Source organism: Lotus japonicus, chromosome 6 (assembly GCF_012489685.1).
Source record: "Lotus japonicus ecotype B-129 chromosome 6, LjGifu_v1.2".
NCBI lineage: Eukaryota > Viridiplantae > Streptophyta > Magnoliopsida > Fabales > Fabaceae > Lotus > Lotus japonicus.
The window spans coordinates 58,024,440-58,044,335 of NC_080046.1; the positions used below are offsets into that span (position 1 = coordinate 58,024,440).

Genomic DNA, 19,896 nt, shown 5'->3' on the forward strand with positions numbered 1-19,896 from the left:
CACCAAGAACTTGAAACAATATCACACTTGCTGTTATTTCGTGCCACTACTCGCCATGCCTGGTTTGCCGCTCCAATTTCTAACAGAATCTCTGATGACGAGGGACTTTCCTTTGTTAATTGAGTTACAGGTTGGTTGGACATAAATGATGGAGCAGTACTGGATATTGATTCCCCAAATATATGCTCATCACCTGCCTTTGTAGAGACCACATGCTTCAAATGGGCTATGGAGCTAGCTCACGAGTTATGCTTTAAGCATGCTGCCATTGAGATAGATTGTCCCTTGCTATACAAGATCTCTGAACACCCAAGTTGAACAACCTCTCTTACACATCTTCGTTGGTTTAAAGTTTTTCTTCTCGTAGTTTGGTTTATGTGTGCATTATGCTAGAAAAGTTTTTCATTCCAAGTTTTATATTTTGATTGAGGATTTCCCCATACATGTTCCCACTTTTTACTTCTATGTACGTTCCCTTGGATTGGTTTTAAAAAAAAGTATTTACAACTCAAAATAATCAAATATAAAACATTGGTAAAATATTAATTTTAGTAAAGTTGTGAACTTGTGATCGTAATTGAATAAAATGAAATAGAGACCAATAATCCCAAAAATTCAAGTTATTGGGTAAGGTTCAAATGAATGATATTTTATATTATATTCTAACACGTCTCTTCGAGTTTGAAGTGTGAACAATGCATAGACCCTCCTACCTTGTACTTATATTCAACTTTTTTATGAGTAGAATTGAAGGCGGCTGCGATCAAATTCTATACCGTGTGAACATACCCTCCTACCATGCATAGACCCTCCTAACTTAGATATTTTTCATTGTAATAAAAAATTTACGCCTTAATCATTGATAGTCTGATACCATGTCAAATAATTTATTGATTAACATAAACTTGGTAAAGTAATTTTTTTCATGTAACAGTAAAATGTGGCAATTCTGTGAATATACACGTTGCTATTTTTTTTGGTACATAACAACTTAAAGAAAAGCAAAAAGAACCACACACTAGCGCCTCATAAAGAGAGTGCCACGGTACTCAGCCGCAAGCAGAGGAGCTGCTTCTGTCGGAGGAGAATCCAAACAACGCATCTGACAAGTCCCTCGAGCACCATCCTTAGCCAAAAAATCCGCAATCGTGATGCCCTCACGAAGAATTTGATCAAACCTCACGACCCAATCCTTACTCAGCAGCTCGCGAACCAAGCCAAAAACAGCAGCATAAGCATGAAACCTCCCACACCCATGCTCCAAGAGCGATAGGGCATCCCGCGAGTCGGAGAAGACAACAATCCCGACGGAACCCACGCTCCCAACTAAGGCGAATCCCATAACATACACATTGCTATTAAAGATAAAATACACAAAAATAACAAAAAGAGCATTTAAATAAAATATAAAATATAAAATATAAATTCTAAAATCTCTTATAAAAATGTGCCCTGTTTCTGCTAAACCCTGTTTCTCCCTTCAAAGCTCACAGTCGCACCCTCCCATGGAGCCCTTCTAGAGAAACAAGGAAGAAGAAGAAGAAGAAAACCTCCTTCACTCTTTTCATCGTTTCCCATACCATGCTTCTTCGTCATCCTCACACTCTGTTCCCCTTATTCACCTCTTCAAAGCTCGCCACCACCATGACAACCCAAACCCTCTTCCACACCATTCCCTTCTCCAACCTCCGCAACAACCTCTCACTCTTGCCGCTACGCCACTCCCGGAGAGCCTTCTTCACCGTCTTCTGCTCCAAACCCGTCTCAAAGCACCTTCCTTCACCGCTCAGAACCAACGGCTATGCTGGAGCTTCTTATTCCACTGTCCCTAGACCAGGTGAGTGACCCTTTTGTACTGAAGGCGGAATAGCCTTTGATTTTTACCAAGCTGGAATCTTTTTGTGTGACTGGTTTTGTTTTGTGAAGCTCGTTTGGAGAACCCTGAGGATAGTAGTGTGCACATGAAATTTGAGGCTTTGAAGAAGAAGCTGAAGGTTGTTGGAATAGAAACTGAGACATGTTTACCTGGGCAGCACAACCACTTGACTTGTCCAGAGGTTTTTTTTAACTCCCTCATTTTTTTATTTTTTTTAGTTTTCTTCAAAGATGAATGCTTTTTGGACATTTGAAACTTATCAAATTGAAGTTATCAAGTGTAGTTTCTTTGTGCATTGGAAGGTGCTGCACTTGTGTCATCGTGTGTGAGTCTTTCTCCCCAAACCACTGTTTTACCTGACCATCATAACTAAGGCCCCGTTTCGAAGAGCTTATTTGAACTTATCTGATAGCCTAAGCGCTTATGCCAGTGTTTGGGAGATCTTATTTATTTTCATAAGCTACTCAAGATAGCTTTTGAAAAATATCTTATGCTGGTATATAGTTTATTTTCAATTTATTTCAATAACTTTTTTAAAATAGCTTATGAATAAGCGCGCTTAATTAAGCTGTTTTGCCAAAAGGGACCTAAGTTCAGCTGGCTTGGCTTGGCTGCCGGCATTTGGCTTTGGAATGAAATTTTTGATTCATCTCCTATTGTCGCGCTTCAATTATTGTATACTGTATTTTGATTCATACTAAGACCTGAAGAACTGTGTCTTTGTTTGGCCGTGTCTTGGGCTGGGAGTAGTGTGAACTTTTGGTTATAGAAGACTGATATCTTAAGTATGGAATAGATTGGATTTAAAAAATTTGGCTTGATTTGAAGGGGTAACTTTAATTTCAGTTAAGGGAGTAGTTTATGCTCTTATAAATGGCTGTCTTCAAGCTATTGAAGTAAAGAGTGTTTATTATTTATTTCAAACCAATGCCTCACACTTGGATGTTCTATTGGTTGATGAATTTCTTTTTCTTGGTTTTTTTAAATCTCTATTTACTTTGGGCTTGTAGGTCCACGCAATGAGAGTAGTTGTTTCTCTATGCATGGATCCCATTTCATAAATCTCATTGGGATTTGAATGTGTTTTTTGTGAACAGTTTTGTATGCACCCTTTAATATTTCTTTTGTTGTTAGTGCCTAGGTGGTAACTCAGCAGAAAAGAGCTTATCTCTGTACATTGCGCCGGACTGGTATGTTACTTATCTCATTCTATTTTTAGTGGGTAATGCTTGTACAATGATTTAATTATGGCAATTTTTGAGTTTTAGGGATTCTGCTGTATGGGTGTGCTTTCGTGGAACGTGTGGCTGGACAGGAAGCACACAGGTTAGATATTTTTCATTTTGAAGCATGTTATGGTTTGCTTAATACAGTCGGATGTTTTAATCAGTTCATTTTTCTTCCTTCTATTGTAGGGCTTTGCAGGTAGCAGTTCCTATCCTACAAAAAAGGGTCAAGTAATTCCGGTTAAGAAAAAAAGAGCACTTAAAGAGGAGGATTTGGAGCTAGAACCACTTTGTAGTGAGGTCATTAAATTTTACCTTGCCTGTTTTTTCCCAGTGCTTTATGAACTACCAATGTCGTATTTATTGATCCCTGAGGATGCTCACTTCCATTGCTTGATATCCTATTTGTACTGCTTAATGCACATTTCTCTTATTTAAGAAATAAAGGTTGACTTTTCGAGGCAGCTAGCTCTTCCCCCTCCCCCCTTCCCTGCCAGTATGATTTCATGAACAGTTGGCCTTTTATTGAAATTGAAATTTATTTTCCTGCCATTTATTTTCCTTTGGTCTTTTAATCATATTCTTTCCTTGATCAAATTACTTGGTTACTTCCATTACACTGTGTTTGTGTTATGCCTATGAGTGATTTACCAATTTTTCATTATTGAATAACTTCCAAAAGAAACCAAGAATCTTTAACACCTACTTTGCAAATCAAATGCATGAAGTTTTGATTGAAAGATATATTGAGCGTTACCTGTAGTGTAGATAGTGTTATTTGAAATATGGATGCTTCTCCCACCACTTTCTACATTGAGGTTACTTGGCTTCTATTGAATAAGCATTTTTGTATATGAGAAATGAATAAAAAAATTCATTTATTCTCTAGTGCTGGGACATTTTCTCAGAATAAACAAAAATTCAAACAAACATTTAGTGATTAGAATTGATACCTGATATATATCTTGCTTTGTATGTTTTATTGATCGTCATTTAGTTCATGAATTGTATTAATGATAAGTTTGATAATATATTTGTTCATTTGAAAGCAATGTAGTAAATACAATTTTGTTTGCCCTATTTCAGCTGGTCGCATATTTTTCAGAGCGCTTGATAACGAAGGAGACTCTGCAGAGAAATGATGTCAAGCAGAGAAAATATGGTGATCAGGTAAACTTAGCCACTGAATCATAAGCTTAATCGAGTTGCATATAAAATTACATTTTAAGAAAACTATGATCCGTAAACACGGTACATTTGTGTTTGTGGTACTTTTATCAAGACAGGACAGATTGTGTGTATACTTTCTAAATGATAAAAGACATACGAATACAATATTCTGAATGTGGACATGTATCTTCCATGTATTAGTAGTTCCTCTGTATTCCGTCTTTGGATTAGTTGGTTTCTTTCGTTGAAAGAGAGATTAGAGAGCGAAATTCGAGGTCTTTTTGGTTTTATTTACGAGAAAATGTCCCGTGGCATATATGTACTAATCTTGAATTTGTTATATGACTGATATCAGTTACGTCTTCTACAAGCTGAATAGCTGATTGAAAAGGCCATGTTAAATAGTATGAATTTTATTATTTAATATTGACTTAACAGTTTAAGCATCATGTTGTTCAACGCCTTGATCAATAGGCAAGGATTGTCATTACTCATTGTTACTCTTCAACGAAGATGATACTTTGAAAGTTCAACTAGATCTGAATGTAATATTTGAATATTTACTCTCTTAATGTGGCTAGTGCCCCATCCTTGCCCTTTTACTTTACATGTGACTGACTTGTGTTACTAATTATTTCTATAACATGTTTGGTAGATTGTTATTGCATTCCCATATCATCGGAATGGAACGCTTGTTAGTTGCAAGTATCGAGACATCAACAAGATCTTTTGGCAGGTATAAGCAGTTGCTGATTCTATACATATTTAAACTGAGTGTTTGGATTGATATGTTGAGAATTAAATAGTGTAAAAATTCAGTGATCGAAAACATATGCACCTTTTTTTAGAGTATAATAAAATGACAAACATGTTTCGTTACTACTCTAACAAGAACATAGCAGTTTCCTGTTACGAGTGTTATTGTTGTTGCCTTTGAATTATTGGCATGTGGGCTGATCTTACACTGATACTCTCTTGTAACCTCAATTTATACATATAAATCCTGACATCAGGGATTCTAATAATTTGATTAGTGCGTCCATCGTTTTTGTTCTTGTTCACGTCAGTGAACCGGCCAGATACAGAGCTCCCAAAGAGGGATCCTAAACCTCTCCATTTTTCATTAATATGGTGAACATGCTTATTACAATGGGTTACCTTTTCCTTTTATAGAGGTGTCTAACCCCTAAAGAATTCTAAACATAAATATCTAGCCTCATTCAGAAATGGCCATACATACAAAAAGGGCGTGAAAAATACATAAATCACCAAAAGGGGGTGAGGTCACCACGACTCGTCATCCCACTGTCTTCATGTGCTTGCCCATAAGTCTTGGCTTTCGCTGGTCCGCTTAGGTGAATCCAGGCCCATGTCCTCCAACGCATCCACCACTGAAGCCCAAATCGGGTGGCTATTAAACTGGGTTGCCCCATTCCAGTCCAGTACTCATTTTCTTCCTCCTCCAATTCCTTTTTCTGTATAAGAATTTCACAATGGGTGGTAGTCGGGGAAGACACAATACAGGTTCCCAATACTTGATGGGATTGCAATTTTCTGCCCTGTTAATTGTCAAATATTCATTTTTCCTGTAATCCCCTCTACCCCCAAGTGTTTTGCTATTCACATTTGGTTCTATTGGTTTCTCACAAGGTCTAGCTCCCACTGCACGCAAATCAAGGACATACTTACTTTAAGAAAGAAAATGCCCTGAATGACCCAATTATAACATAGTGTTCCTACCTACCAGGTGTGTTGGTTAATTGGATCTGAGTCATCAAACGACCCAATTATAAGATGTCAAATGCCATGTTTTTATAATTTTCATGTAGTTCAGGTCTTTCTTAGTGGTTTCTTATTCTCTCAAAAGTGTTCCTACTTCCTAGGTCTTCTTCTATATTAGGCCGGATTCTGTCATATTTTTGTGTTTTTTAGAAGGTTCTAGTCCTATTTTTTGTCTAATACATAATTCCTTGTCTTAATCATATTTTCACTCATCCAAGACTAATAAAACCTTCCAGCCTGTTTAACCCATGACCTACATGGTTAACGGTTTAGAAATAGGCATTGTGTAGGCTCTTTTAACAGAAATCTGCAACCATGTTTTTTTTGCGGATTGGTCGTTGTTAAGATGTGCATCCGTACAGACAGCATGCCTAGACTGCTTTAAAAAAGGACTGATCTCTTTAATTGCGGAATTAGACCTGCTTTTAATGTCCGCTACGGCTGGCTAGCAAAAACCTATTGAACTAAATCACTCCAATGGCCAAGAATTCTGAAATAGGGTCTAAAACGCTAAATAACTAATTACAAAATAGAAAAAAGTACAAAATGATAATTAGTTGGTAGGCTCAGGTTGGCATTTTGGTCGCCCATTTATAACATCAGCTGGCTCAGTCTGGCTTGTTTATTACCAAACCTGTTGTGTACCAAGCTGGCCTTTAGGCTACAAGCTATTGACCCACTCCTTATTTATCTTCTACTTTCCCAGTTTCCCTATCTCTCTCTCCCACCCTTTTACTTTTAAATACTTTCCTGCTTTATAATTTAACCATGCTGGAAGTTATTTTGTCATATTATCTTAACTCGACATCTCTTCTGTCAGTTGTCAATTTTTTTTTAATGTCCTTATCATATTTTTCTAGTTTTATAACTGTTGCATCTTCTTCCCCTAATATCCTTTTGTTTCAGGAAGCGGACACTGAAAAGATCCTTTATGGAGTGGATGACATAGTGGGACAAAGTGATATTATCATTGTATGCGTTCTGCTGTCTCTATAAATTATGCAAAAATTTAAGTTTTGCTTCATGCTCAGTATATTGAATTTGATTCTACACTGTAGGTTGAAGGAGAAATGGACAAGCTGGCAATGGAAGAAGCTGGCTTCCGCAATTGTGTCAGTGTTCCTGATGGTGCCCCCCCAGCAGTCTCCTCAAAGGAGTTGCCACCAACGGAGAAGGTCCTTTTTTTCTGCTTAACGTGCTGGATCTGTAATATGTCAACATACACACACATACATGTCGATTACATTTTAATTTCTTATGTTTCACATATCCATGATCATGTTTGACTGTGGTCCCTAATGTAGTGTGTTGCAATCTGATGCTCTTGTCATAATTCTATTTCTGTAAAGCTAGGACAGAAAGTATCAGTATCTGTGGAACTGCAAAAATGAGCTAAAGCAGGTCTGTAATTGCTATTATTTCTCTTTTCAGATGTACTTTAAAAAACAACTTTGATCAACTTCCCTCATTTTTTGACATTTATATCAATAGGCATCCCGTATCATACTTGCCACTGATGGGGATCAACCTGGTCAAGCCTTGGCTGAGGAGCTCGCACGCCGCATTGGGAAAGAAAAGTTTGTATACTTTGTCTTTGACTTTACAGCTAATATAAAATATAATTGATCCATTTTAGTCAATCACGAGTAGCTACACTTTCAACTATTAAATGACATTTTTTTGGGCAGTAGTTTCATTTGTGAGTGTAATTTTTTAAGAAAACAAGCGGCTAAGACTTTGTACAGTGAAACTATTTTTGAGTGCTTATGTGTGTTTAGTTGAAAAGAATTCAAGACATAGGTAGTCCCTATAAATTCCTTACATGATGGGGGTTTAATTTTGGCATTCTTTAGATTCTCTATGTATTGTTTCCAAGTCTTCATTGTTACTTAAGAGTTTAGACAGAATGGATGTTTCCACTATTCTATGCCTGTATTTTATACTCTTATTTTTTATTTTTAAACTAATAGGAGGATTTATTTTCCTCTATGTGTTTCTCATTCTCTGTTGATAACACTGTTCTGTAATAATGAAGAATAATCTTTCTTTCTTGTTTGCTTGCAGATGCTGGCGGGTCAGGTGGCCTAAAAAAGGGCGGGATGGTAATTGCAAAGATGCAAATGAGGTTGGATATCAACTTGCATGCAAAAGTCCCACTTTACCTGCTCCTTTCCTCTCAAATCCCCCTCCCACAAATTCCTGAAATATAAAAAAAAAAAATAACACTAGTATAACTTGTCTGTAGACAACTCTTATCTAGATACACTGTCTTTGGTCTTTACCGTCAACTGTTAATGAAGATGCATGTCATTGACAGAACTATGTCTTAACGTAACCTGCTGCATGTTTACATGCATGGTCCGTGAATTTATTATTCATCAACACATGGCTTGTTACTGTTAATGCTTATAGTGGTAGATTAGTCGGAATGTTAGAATTACACATTTTTCCATTCTGGTAGATGCTGCATATTAGTCTTCTTTCGCCCTTTTCTGGTTTGTGTATTTCAACTTATCATGCAGAGCCATTTGAAAATGTTTGTTGTGATTTTACTCTTTGATAACTTTAGCAACCTTATTCACAGGTTCTCATGTATTTGGGCCCTGAGGCACTGAGGGAAGTGATTGAGAATGCAGAACTATTTCCTATACGTGGATTGTTTAACTTCAGAGATTATTTTGATGAGATTGATGCCTATTATCATCGAACTCAAGGATATGATATTGGTCTCTCAACCGGCTGGAATAATCTGAATGAGTTATACAATGTAAGGGCAGTGTTTTACACTTCTATATCCTGTTAACTAACATTTGTTGTACACTTGTTTACTTTTTGATTTAGAGATAAGAATACACCAAAAAACATAAGGAACCACCATGAATGCTGGTTATGCTATTAATATGGCTAGATTAAGAAACATGTAAAATCAATGAAAAGATTGAGTATTTTAAAATTCAAATTATGTATTAAGCTATTAACGAACTATTTCCACAAAAATTAAGTCATTGCTACTTTGACTTGGAGTAAAGCTTCTTTTTCTACGTGAATGGAAATAGATATATTAAAGCTTCCTTTTATCAGGTTGTACCAGGTGAACTGACCATAGTAACTGGAGTTCCTAATTCAGGGAAGAGTGAGTGGATTGATGCTCTTATTTGCAATCTTAATAAATCTGATGGCTGGAAATTTGCGCTCTGTTCCATGGAGAACAAGGTTAGATAGTTTATTGTCGACTTTCAAAACTTTTTGTTATTCACCATAGTTTGTCTTCGGGACTCCCAACTGGAACATTTTTTTTCAAGTGTTTCTGAACTCATCACCAATATGTATTTAGGCACATTATTAAGATGATTCTGAAATGGTAGATTATTTCTAGCTGTTTGAGGGAATAGTACTTGTGATAATTCTTGTGCTTCTCATGTATTTTCATTGTGATTTTAAGTTTTGTCTATGTTAATCAGATAACTTTCTGAGATAAGAAAAATAAAGAAATTGTTCCTTCTGTCCGATGATCTTTTAGTTGCATGAGATGTTGAGTTTTCTAATTTTGTCACACATTTAAGTTAAGTGAATTGGTTTCAGAAAACTTTGATTGCTTAGCTGGTTCTGGATGCCTCCTTTTTGCATAAAAAGTGTTGATGAACAAAACTGCTTTATTTGTTTCCGAGTTCCAACATTATTTTTCTGCATACTAACTGCACAACAAAATGGCGGGTTGGCTACACCAAATGCCCTTTTTCCGTTTCTTGAGGATGGCTACATCAGAATGCTTGGAGTCTAGTCCACAATTATTTCCATCCACATATGCCTCTGAAAAATTATCTGTTACTTTAGTAGGCCGTGTTAAAAGATATAAATATAAAAATAATTCCTACAACTAAGTCTAATTACTTAACCATTTATGTAAAATGGTAACTTATTATGGTGTCAAAGCCTCTTTTGTCAATTGGTCAAGCTTATGTATATCAAATGCTACCTGCACTGTTCTTTTATCAATTGTCCTATGTACCTCTAGAGGTAGACTGAGTAGAGTTCAAAATGAGTACGATGGAGAGCCCAAAATCCAATCACGAACAAAACAATACTATGTGGGTGACCTATACAAAGGAAACAACATGAAAAAAGTTTGTCGCCGTTTAAGCTCCTTGGCGGGGTTGGGGGGATGGGGTGGGGCAAGTGTTAATTTAAGTCAGGTAAAAGACCATTATCGGCCCAAGTAGTCTGCCATGCAGCCATGAAGACTATACGCTCAAACAGGTTTTTGTATCCCCATATAAGCGTTGGATATCATTAGTATAAAACACCTTGGCTCTCAACAGGTTTTGGCAAGCCCCATATAATCATTGGATATCATTAGTATAAAACACCTTGGCTTGCCCCATGAACAGCCTGGTGAGCACGAAAGATTTGCTTTAGGGAAGGATAAATAGTTGATTTTACAACATTAGAGAATTGGTTATCAACCTTCTTACGGTGAGAGCGATCAGTTTCAACCACAAAATCAACTTGATGAGATGGTCTTCATAATGCTTGACACCTAAGCCAAAGTTTGTTTTGGTCAAGAGCAGTTCTGGGACGAGGAAAGAAAGGCAAGTTCGCTGGAGTCTTATCAACTATCCCCCATGGCAGAATCTCGTGGCGGGTTTTTGGCTTTCCACCATGGCCAATATCCCTTCATAATCCTCCATCATTAAATATGGCGGGTTTTTGTCTCTCCCCCATTGGTTGGCGGAAAGCGCATGTATAATCGCACACAAGGAAGATGCGTGTGAGCACGTGCGGCTTCCATTTGACCTCGAACCGCTAGAGATTAACCGATCTAGACGAGGCCAGTCTGATGGTGAGGTTGATGATGACGTACAGTGACAGGCAGTGGCGGTGGTGGCCAGAATATGGGGTCCTATTCTCCAAAAACCAGAGATGGCTTACAATTTCCGCAAATTGTTTTTGCACTGGTGGATGGTGGGACTGAGAAAATGAAAATGCATTGAGTGAGTTCGTGTGTCGCTGGACATTGGTATATATAATAGGTGTCATAAATACAAAGATGAATAGTTACCTTACCCTAATTAATATAAATACGTAATAATATACAACATACGATCAACCTATAATTACCCTATTTACATTATTTCCAACAATGCCTATAGTATATATCTTTTGAATTCAGTAGTTTGGTGTGTAACAATATCTTCTACGGTGTGTCCTGGCCTCCTGGGTGTGGATTACAATATCAGTGTTGTGGCCCCACTTGTATTCTTATTTGATATGTTTCACTGACAAATTGCTTTAGGTTGAACTGTGTCAAATTATCAATAAATTTCTCCTTACTTTTCTACTATGCATCTGGTTGTAACATATTTGTTATGCAAACAATCTACAGTTTTGGTTACAACTATTTTCAAATCATTGCCTCTCACTCTCTGGTTTATTATGTGTTTATTTCTTGCCTGGCCTATAGGTTAGCCAACATGCTCGAAAACTTTTGGAGAAACACTGGAAGAAGCCTTTCATCAACTCACGGTGAGCTTTGCATATTATAAATTGTGGTTTATTGTATTGGTCATCTTTTTTCACGCCTTTGTTATGTTTTTCTTTAATTCCTAAAGTTTTGAGCATTGCATGTGTGAATAGAAACGTTTCACATCCTAACCGGGAGATATTACTAATAAAAATCAGAAAGAAATATCAAAATGTTAGAGCAATGCTCCCAGCCAAGGAAAATCCCCTTGGCCCTCAACTATCAATTGAAAACTGAAAGAAAACCACATAATCCATCTTCCTCTGAAACTTTTATTTAGGTAATTATGAGATCTATTTTCTCTCCCGTGAACTTCCCTATCTATTTGCTTTTTGCATGTAATTCCCCCTAGGTTACAAAAGTAAACCATTGGAGTTTAAGATATATTATTTTTGTTGTATACATTTATTTGATTATCTAAGTTGACTTGTTTAATTAATGATAGTTATGGCGAACATGCTGAACGGATGAGTGTGGAGGAATATGAACAGGGCAAGCTCTGGTTAAGTGATACTTTTTACCTCATAAGGTAAGTCCATTACGAGGAACTCAGATGGTAGTAGTGGCATACCATATTCTGACATTTTCTTAGACTGCACTAAGTGACAACCAAAACATCTATCCGAGATTGTGTTGCTTTTTTTTTCATGCATTTTTTAACTTGACTGCTGGTATCTTTTTTACATTTGTAAATCTGATCCAATTTATTGGTTCCTATATGGCTCTGTACTTGAGAAGTGGTGCATGGTATGATACTGAGATTTTAATCCATGTTTGGTAACAATGCTGATGCAGAAATATGTCTTCTTAATTTTCTTTTAGTTACTAGAGCTGTGTAGCTCTTAGCTTACTATTCTAACTTTTCAATTCTCCTAAATTTGTTCTGCCAAGTTTTTGGAGCGTTTGCATAGTAATCTATGACCAGGGCTAATATCATGAACCTTTTGATCTTGGCTTTATTTTTGAATTCAAGATTGTTGCTTTTAGCAGTTCTTGTTGAGTAGATTGTCCAATACCTATCAGATGTTCATTTGGTTAAACTAGTACTTTTAAATTAGTATTCTCAGTAATGACTTTTGCTACTGGGCTGCTTGGCTTTTAATCCTAGGTGTGAAGATGATGCCCTTCCAAATGTAAAGTGGGTCCTTGAACTTGCAAAAGCGGCTGTTTTAAGGCACGGGGTGCGTGGACTTGTAATTGATCCTTATAATGAGCTTGATCATCAGCGACCTCCAAACCAGTAATTCTCTTAAAAGAGCTCATTTTAGAGTTGGCTTTTATTTTGCTTTTGTTATGCTGTACTTGAACACTCTTTAAAATACTTGGAATTGCCTAACGGAAATGCTTTTTTAGACCTTGATGTCTTTATGATCGTTTCCTATAATAATGATATCATCCAGGTAAACAACAATATAGATACATTTGTTAGAGAATGGATGCTTATAGAACATGGAATTTCCGAATAAAACACGTTTTCATGTTTTGCGTTTGTAGTAAAATCAATTTCTCCCCTAGCACTTGCTGTGTTACCCTGATTATTCATATTGTTGTTAGATGCAGGATAGCTGACTGATGCTTACCTTAAACTTTTTAATGTGCATCTTGTAGGACTGAAACTGAATATGTGAGCCAAATGCTTACCTTAATCAAACGTTTTGCTCAACATCATGGATGCCATGTTTGGTTTGTAGCACATCCTAGGCAGGTTGGTAACAAAAACCTCTAGCTTCATCCATTCCATTTAACATTTTTTTTTCTGATATTTTTTACTCTCATCTAATAGCTGCATAATTGGGTTGGGGGTCCTCCTAATCTCTATGATATAAGCGGAAGTGCACACTTTATAAACAAGTGTGACAATGGAATTGTTATTCATCGTAATCGGGATCCTGAGGCTGGGGCTCTTGATCAAGTGCAGGTGATTATTTGTAGCATCATTATGCGTATTTTGTTATCATTTGTTAACATTATAAACAAAATAATTAAACACTATTGCAGTTTTGCTAACCTGGCTTTGTTTCAGGTCTGTGTTCGTAAGGTACGGAACAAGGTTGCAGGGACTATAGGTGAAGCCTTCTTGGCGTATAACAGGTACTGAGATTCTTGCCCTTGATTTTTTCCTGTTCTAAACTCACTTATTGTTTGGAAAAATTAAATGTAAGTGGGATTAAGGTGTTATCAAATAGCTTGTTGAAAGTAACTGATTCTCTTTTGCAGGGTAACTGGTGAGTACACAGCAGTTGATAACAAGAGATAGCAGTCACACAATTTTGTTAGTAGGCATTATACTGGTCAGCAAGTATGAGCCCGTTTGGATATGCTTATTGGATCTTATCTTTGGAAATGCACTAAATAAGCTCCAATACTTGCTTTTTGGTTTGCATCTGGATACGTCTTGAACTGAAGTTGCCATCTGATACTCTGGTTCCCATCTAAACATGGGCTATGAATGTTCTCGCTTAGGGTGCCAGGTCGATATCAAAAATGGTAAATAACATCTTGACATGGCTTGTGAAATTTGCTTGTATAATATCATTATTTTGGCCTGATTATTTGAAGATCTTGTATCCTTTAGGTTTCCTTCTATAGGTGTTACTGTGTTAGTGTAACAATTTACTTTTGCAGTTCTGCATTTGGATCCTTGTATAGATATAGTAGTTTTTTTTCTTTGTAATGACCCTATGGATCTTAATTGAATGAGCTTTAGTTTTTATTTTTCCTCAAGGCTGTTGACAGTTTTGTCTATCAAGAGTTAGAATGGGTTGCAATTGCCTTTTGTAAGTATTTACTGTCATCATGCCTCGTTTTTTTTTTGTTAGAATATATCTTCTACAATTGACACTGCATGTTAGTGAAAATGTAATATTCAATACATGTTTCAAGTGTAACAAGTTAAGAAATACAATCATTAAAAACATGATAAAATACTAGGCAGCCACCCTATTCAGAAAATAAGGAAATTTAGAAAAAATAATAATATCATCATACGGTTGCACATCAATGCAAAAATAGAGAGAACAATTATACATGTTATCTGTATCAATGTGCTGTCCTAGTATATTTATACACATAATCTTTCCAACCGTCCAAACCCAACTAACTCATGAATATTTTCCTTATGTTTTACAAAGATCCTACAGAAGTCCTATATGATATTCTTTTTTGTTTCTTTTGCCTTTGTTAGCAAATTCCAGCTCTTAAAGCAACCAAAAGGCACAGGTCCTTACCAGCTTGGATGGTTGACTATTTTCCAATAAATCGAGTCTATGACATGAATGAAGATACCATTGTGGAATTAAATAAATGGTCTGCAATAAATTAGAGTGAAATGATATTGAGAAATCTGTCTGAGAATATAAGTAGTTCTCTTAAATAAATCGATTCCATATCTTCTGCACCTTCAGAAAGAACAAGTCTCCCACATGTAATGGTTTGTCGTTAGCCAAAGGGTCTTAGAATTAGAGACCAAGTCAAACAACGGTAACATCTTCCAATATTATAGACGCTGGACAAGTGTATAATGGAACTCGACCATAAAATAGGTACATCGGTAAAAAATACCTTGTTTATTCCTTTAACGAACTTCATCTTGCATTACCAATTCGCACACACAATGTACAAGAAAAGATTAACACAAATTTAAAAAAATATGACACAATAAAACATCCAAAACAACAAAATATCAATAGTATATAGAGTTAAATATAACGGCTAGATTTCCCAAACGGCTAGTTTGACCGTAACAACTAATTTTACCTTTTACCTTCCTTTTTGCTCTTTTAGTTTCTGTTGGGCATAGTAAATGAGATGAAGTCGACTCAAATTGATAGTATATTAATTTGTTTAACTCAAATGATGACGTGTCCGCTCATGAAGTAAAAATCTATATTTCCTTTAAGAATCGTTACCTCATTCTAAATTTCAATAGGATTATTTCAATAAACTTCATGCTTATGTTAAAAAAAAACTTAGATTATCGATACTTCATCTTGATTGAAAAACCCCACCAATACATTAATTAATGTGAGCTAAATGTTTTCTTACTAATGGTAACAAAATCAATTGTAAAATTGCTGCATGAAATTGCTACCCTTCTTTTGTTGTTGTTGGTGGTGGTGGGGTCAAATTTGTCTGAACTTGCTGGCTTCCAGAGCAGCAAAATTCTTGGGAAAAAGAATCTCCCAACGGCTCCTCTCCTCTCCTCTGCGGTGGATCCAGTTATATGACCGTTGGTGGGCCCAATCTCTTTCTCACATTTCAAATATAAACCTTCACAACTCATCACATTGTCCTAAACACAACAACAACATTAACACAAACAAACAACTCATCTGTCTCTCAATTTTGCTACATTTCTCTCCTCAGGTATGTTTTTCTGTAACTATCTATCACATTCATATCCTTGTTCCTTTTAATCTTCTGGGTTTGTCTTGTTTTGTTTTGTAACTCAGTTTGTTCTGTTTTCATTTTCAGTCTGTAACCATGACTGCTGAGGCTATGGCTCAAGAAGAAACCCAGACACCTGAGGTTGTTGTTGCACAAGAGGGGAAGGTTGTTGCTGAAGGAGATATGGCAGTGGAACCAATGGAGTCAGAAACCAAACCCAAGACGGTGGAGAAGAGCTCTTCTTACAAGGAAGAGAGCAACTTCCTTTCTGATCTCAAGGAGTTTGAGAGAAAGGCTTTGAATGAGTTCAAGGCAAAGCTGGAAGAAGCTATCTCTGGTAACACCCTGTTTGAGAAAGAAGAGACAAAGAAGGTTGAAGAATCAACAATAGTTGCTGAGGAAGAAGGTGCTGAAGAGAGTAAGGAAGCTGTGAAAGAAGAAGAGAAAGTTGAGGAAGAAAAGGTTGAAGGTTCAACAACAGTTGCTGAGGAAGAAGGTGCCGAAGAGAGTGAGAAAGCTGTGAAAGAAGAAGAGAAGGTTGAGGAGGAGAAGGAGAAGGATGCTGTGTCCCTTTGGGGGGTACCCCTTTTGCCAAGTGAGGGAGCTGAAGGTGCTGATGTGGTTCTGTTGAAGTTCTTGAGGGCGAGGGAGTTCAAGGTGAATGAAGCTTTTGAGATGCTGAAGAAGACCCTTAAATGGAGGAAGGAATCGAAGATTGATTCGGTTCTGGATGAGGAATTTGACTCTGATTTAGCCTCTGCTGCTTACATGAATGGTGTTGATCGTGAAGGGCACCCTGTGTGCTACAACATTTTTGGTGTGTTTGACAGTGAAGAGATTTACCAGAAGGCTTTTGGCACAGAGGAGAAGAGAAGTGAGTTCTTGAGATGGAGGTGCCAGTTGATGGAGAAAGGTATTCAGAAGCTGAATTTGAAGCCAGGTGGTGTTTCTTCTTTGCTTCAAATCAATGACCTTAAGAATTCCCCTGGTCCTTCCAAGAAGGAGCTGAGAGTTGCTACAAAGCAAACCATTGCAATGTTGCAGGACAATTACCCTGAATTGGTGGCAAAAAATGTAAGTTGGTGCCTTCACCTTTCACCCCTTTTTGAATTGTTTATGTAATTCAATTGTCAATGTGATATATTGTGTATGTTGATATTCAATTGATATTCATTGCAGATTTTCATCAATGTTCCTTTCTGGTATTATGCTTTGAATGCTCTGATATCTCCTTTCTTAACCCAAAGAACAAAGAGCAAATTTGTGATTGGTCGTCCTGCTAAGGTCACTGAGACACTCATCAAGTATGTTCTCTAATCCATTAACCAATTATGTACATTGTTAAAATTCAATTTCTATCTCAATTTTAAAAAGTAGCAATCTCATAAATGACCCTAACTCCTTTGTATCAATCAAACAGGTACATTCCAATTGAGGAAATCCCAGTTCACTATGGTGGTTTCAAGAGGGAAGATGATTCTGAGTTCACTGCCCAAGATGGTGCTGCTTCAGAACTCTTTCTCAAGGCTGGATCAACTGCAACTATTGAGATTCCTGCATTAGAGGTACCAACTAGTGCTTAAAGTTTTATAACTTATGTATATGATTCTTGTAATGCTTTAGAACTATTGGACTAAAAAATGTTAATGCATCTTAACAGGTTGGAAGCAATATATGTTGGGATTTGACAGTTATGGGTTGGGAAGTAAGTTACAAGGAGGAATTTGATCCTGCTGATGAGGGTTCTTACACAGTGATTGTGCAAAAAGGAAAGAAGATTGGTTCACAAGAAGGACCTATTAGGAACACTTTCAGGAACAATGAACCTGGGAAAGTTATCCTGACAATTGAGAACACATCAAACAAGAAGAAGAGGGTTCTGTATCGGTACAAGGCAAGCAAGAGCGCGCTCTGAGGATACAATTCAAATCAGGAGTTCTAGTTTTGTTCAATTGTGTTTAATTTGCTATGATTTGGATTCTATGAGGGTAGGTGAAATGTGTGAAGATTGAAGAAATAGAGGCATTCTTTCATTGTTTAAAATTGGTTTACATTGTGATTTATTCCATACATTTTTTTGTTCAAATGAAATTGATTGAAAGTCCATTCATTTTTTCTAGTACATGATTTTGTTCTGATGTTCATCTTCTACTTCCAGTTTAGCTTTTTTTTTTCGTTGTAATTTATTTAAGTAATTTATAAAATGAAAAGACCATGTAATATAGACCTTCTCACATTAGCTTATTATGTAGCTAATACATGAAGCTAAAACACTAAAAGTCATAAAAAAAACTCCAATATTCATCAATGCAACAAGCTGAAGTTGCAATATGTGCTCCCAGGAAGGCTAACATTGCAGCCAGCTTCAGCAGCAACAAAAAATGTGTAGTCGGCGTGCAAGAGAACACGGAGAGGAGGAATGGCTCTGGTATAAGGCTATACTAACAGTGGAAACAACAAAACATAAGGAGAGGATTGAAAAATGGTAGTGATGAATAAGGGGGGAAAATCATATATAGAGGATTGAAAAATTCTATCTAAATGATAGAAACCTCTCACACAAGAGAGAATAGGGTTCACCCAATGCAATTATTTTCCCCACATTTCAAAATTTATTTTAATTTAATGTATTACATAGAATACTCATCGTTCTAGGCCAGTAAGTCTGTATGGTTTCAAAGGAATTTCATAACGAAGTCCATTCACAACGATTCAAAATTTTATTTGATTCTAATTTTTAGAAAGTATAAAAGTAATGCCGTCATTCATAACTTATATTTAAAAAAGAAAATGAAGTCGGATAAGATTTTAATAAGTAAATCAAAACGTATTATATTCAGAGGATATAAGAGTTATGTTGAATTGAAATTAGAATGTCACGCTTAGGCATGTGTCCAGAGACAACAATAATACAGGTGATTGGTTAACTTGTAAAGTATTTTGAGCGAGCTCACCCCGGCGTATAACGCCCGTCGTTCACTCTGTTATTCTAACTTTGTAAAAAAAATTCAATGTTAACATGCCTTTTTTTATGGTTAACGGGCAAATTAGTCTCTGAGTTTGTAACCGAGTTTGATTTTAGTCTCTTTGAGAAAAAATGACATTTAGTGGCGGTAAAAAACCGCCAATAATTGTAAAAATGACTGTCACTAACCGTCATTTTTCCTCGGAGTGACAAAAATCAAACTTACTTATAAACTAAGGGATTAACTTGACCATTAACCCTTTTACTAACATGCTTTTCACAAGAAAAAAATTGATTTTATGAGGAATAATATAGTTTTCTAAATAAATCTTCATACATCAATTTGTTGTCAACCATGCCTATTTTTTGTCAACAATCTTCACACCTCCTTTTTTTTTGGTCAAAGATAGGTAAGATTCCAATAAAAACGGCCCAACAGCCCAAACCACAAGAAATACAAGAAGAAAGATACATAACTTAATTTGCAATCAACTTGGTTTTTGCTCTGTTTTGAACGTCTGCTAGGGTTTGTCTACTGATCCAGGTCTGGCACTGTTCTTCTCAGATCCAGGTTCTCAGATAATGCTTCAGTGATCTACAAGCTCGATCCGGATGCTTTGGTGTTCTTGGCTTCCCTTTCCCAGTTCTGCAGCTCCTGCTGCTGCATGTATGGAATCTTCAAAAGTTCTCCTCTTTTCCTTATTCTCAGAGTTGTAGAGTTGACCCCTATTTGGTGCCGTTGAAGCATACTGGCTTCGCTTTTCACCACCGCAGTACAACTTCGGCAAAGCCGTTTTGTTGTAAAGAGGGAGCACTGGTTAAAAATGTTGGTTTTTATCTGCTCAGAAGTTAATTGGCTCTCTGTTCATTTGGATTTTAGGGGCTTTTGTTGGGCTCTAGGGTTTTTACATCATGTTTTAGCTGATTAGTTCAGTTGAGTGTGCATGCTTGCGCTTAATTTTCTTATGTA

The 19,896-nt window shown here is 36.6% G+C and overlaps 3 protein-coding genes across 3 annotated transcripts; 2 read left to right on the plus strand and 1 right to left on the minus strand.

The window, feature by feature from the left end:
* Window positions 1–1,018: 1,018 nt before the first annotated feature.
* On the minus strand, window positions 1,019–1,568 carry LOC130725640 (uncharacterized). Its single transcript, XM_057576854.1, has 2 exons — window positions 1,492–1,568; window positions 1,019–1,355 (listed from the first exon to the last, which is right to left on the minus strand). The coding sequence occupies exons 1-2, from the start codon at window positions 1,566–1,568 to the stop codon at window positions 1,019–1,021; spliced, it is 414 nt and encodes a 137-aa protein (XP_057432837.1).
* On the plus strand, window positions 1,467–14,299 carry LOC130722066 (twinkle homolog protein, chloroplastic/mitochondrial). The gene is made up of 21 exons (XM_057572657.1): window positions 1,467–1,837; window positions 1,927–2,057; window positions 3,011–3,066; window positions 3,145–3,202; window positions 3,292–3,402; window positions 4,189–4,272; window positions 4,928–5,008; window positions 6,961–7,026; window positions 7,113–7,229; window positions 7,408–7,455; window positions 7,546–7,631; window positions 8,119–8,179; window positions 8,639–8,821; window positions 9,136–9,267; window positions 11,516–11,577; window positions 12,021–12,104; window positions 12,684–12,815; window positions 13,184–13,280; window positions 13,359–13,493; window positions 13,599–13,666; window positions 13,793–14,299. Exons 1-21 carry the CDS (start codon window positions 1,582–1,584, stop codon window positions 13,830–13,832), a joined length of 2,088 nt encoding a protein of 695 aa, XP_057428640.1. The 5' UTR covers window positions 1,467–1,581; the 3' UTR covers window positions 13,833–14,299.
* Window positions 14,300–15,637: 1,338 nt separating this feature from the next.
* LOC130722067 (patellin-4) lies at window positions 15,638–18,083 on the plus strand. The gene is made up of 5 exons (XM_057572659.1): window positions 15,638–15,940; window positions 16,049–17,035; window positions 17,141–17,265; window positions 17,382–17,526; window positions 17,622–18,083. Exons 1-5 carry the CDS (start codon window positions 15,653–15,655, stop codon window positions 17,874–17,876), a joined length of 1,800 nt encoding a protein of 599 aa, XP_057428642.1. The 5' UTR covers window positions 15,638–15,652; the 3' UTR covers window positions 17,877–18,083.
* The last annotated feature ends 1,813 nt before the right edge of the window (window positions 18,084–19,896 follow it).

Bases quoted from the DNA above. Each gene is read 5' to 3' on its own strand.
- LOC130725640 (XM_057576854.1), bottom strand. From the start codon at position 1,568: ATGAAAAGAGTGAAGGAGGTTTTCTTCTTCTTCTTCTTCCTTGTTTCT. The intron at 1,356-1,491 runs GTGAGCTTTGAA...TATCTTTAATAG, and splicing joins CTCCATGGGAGGGTGCGACT to CAATGTGTATGTTATGGGAT.
- LOC130722066 (XM_057572657.1), top strand. From the start codon at position 1,582: ATGCTTCTTCGTCATCCTCACACTCTGTTCCCCTTATTCACCTCTTCA. The intron at 7,632-8,118 runs GTTTGTATACTT...GTTTGCTTGCAG, and splicing joins CGCCGCATTGGGAAAGAAAA to ATGCTGGCGGGTCAGGTGGC. The intron at 11,578-12,020 runs GTGAGCTTTGCA...AATTAATGATAG, and splicing joins AAGCCTTTCATCAACTCACG to TTATGGCGAACATGCTGAAC.
- LOC130722067 (XM_057572659.1), top strand. From the start codon at position 15,653: ATGAAATTGCTACCCTTCTTTTGTTGTTGTTGGTGGTGGTGGGGTCAA. The intron at 17,036-17,140 runs GTAAGTTGGTGC...TATTCATTGCAG, and splicing joins CTGAATTGGTGGCAAAAAAT to ATTTTCATCAATGTTCCTTT. The intron at 17,266-17,381 runs GTATGTTCTCTA...TCAATCAAACAG, and splicing joins GTCACTGAGACACTCATCAA to GTACATTCCAATTGAGGAAA.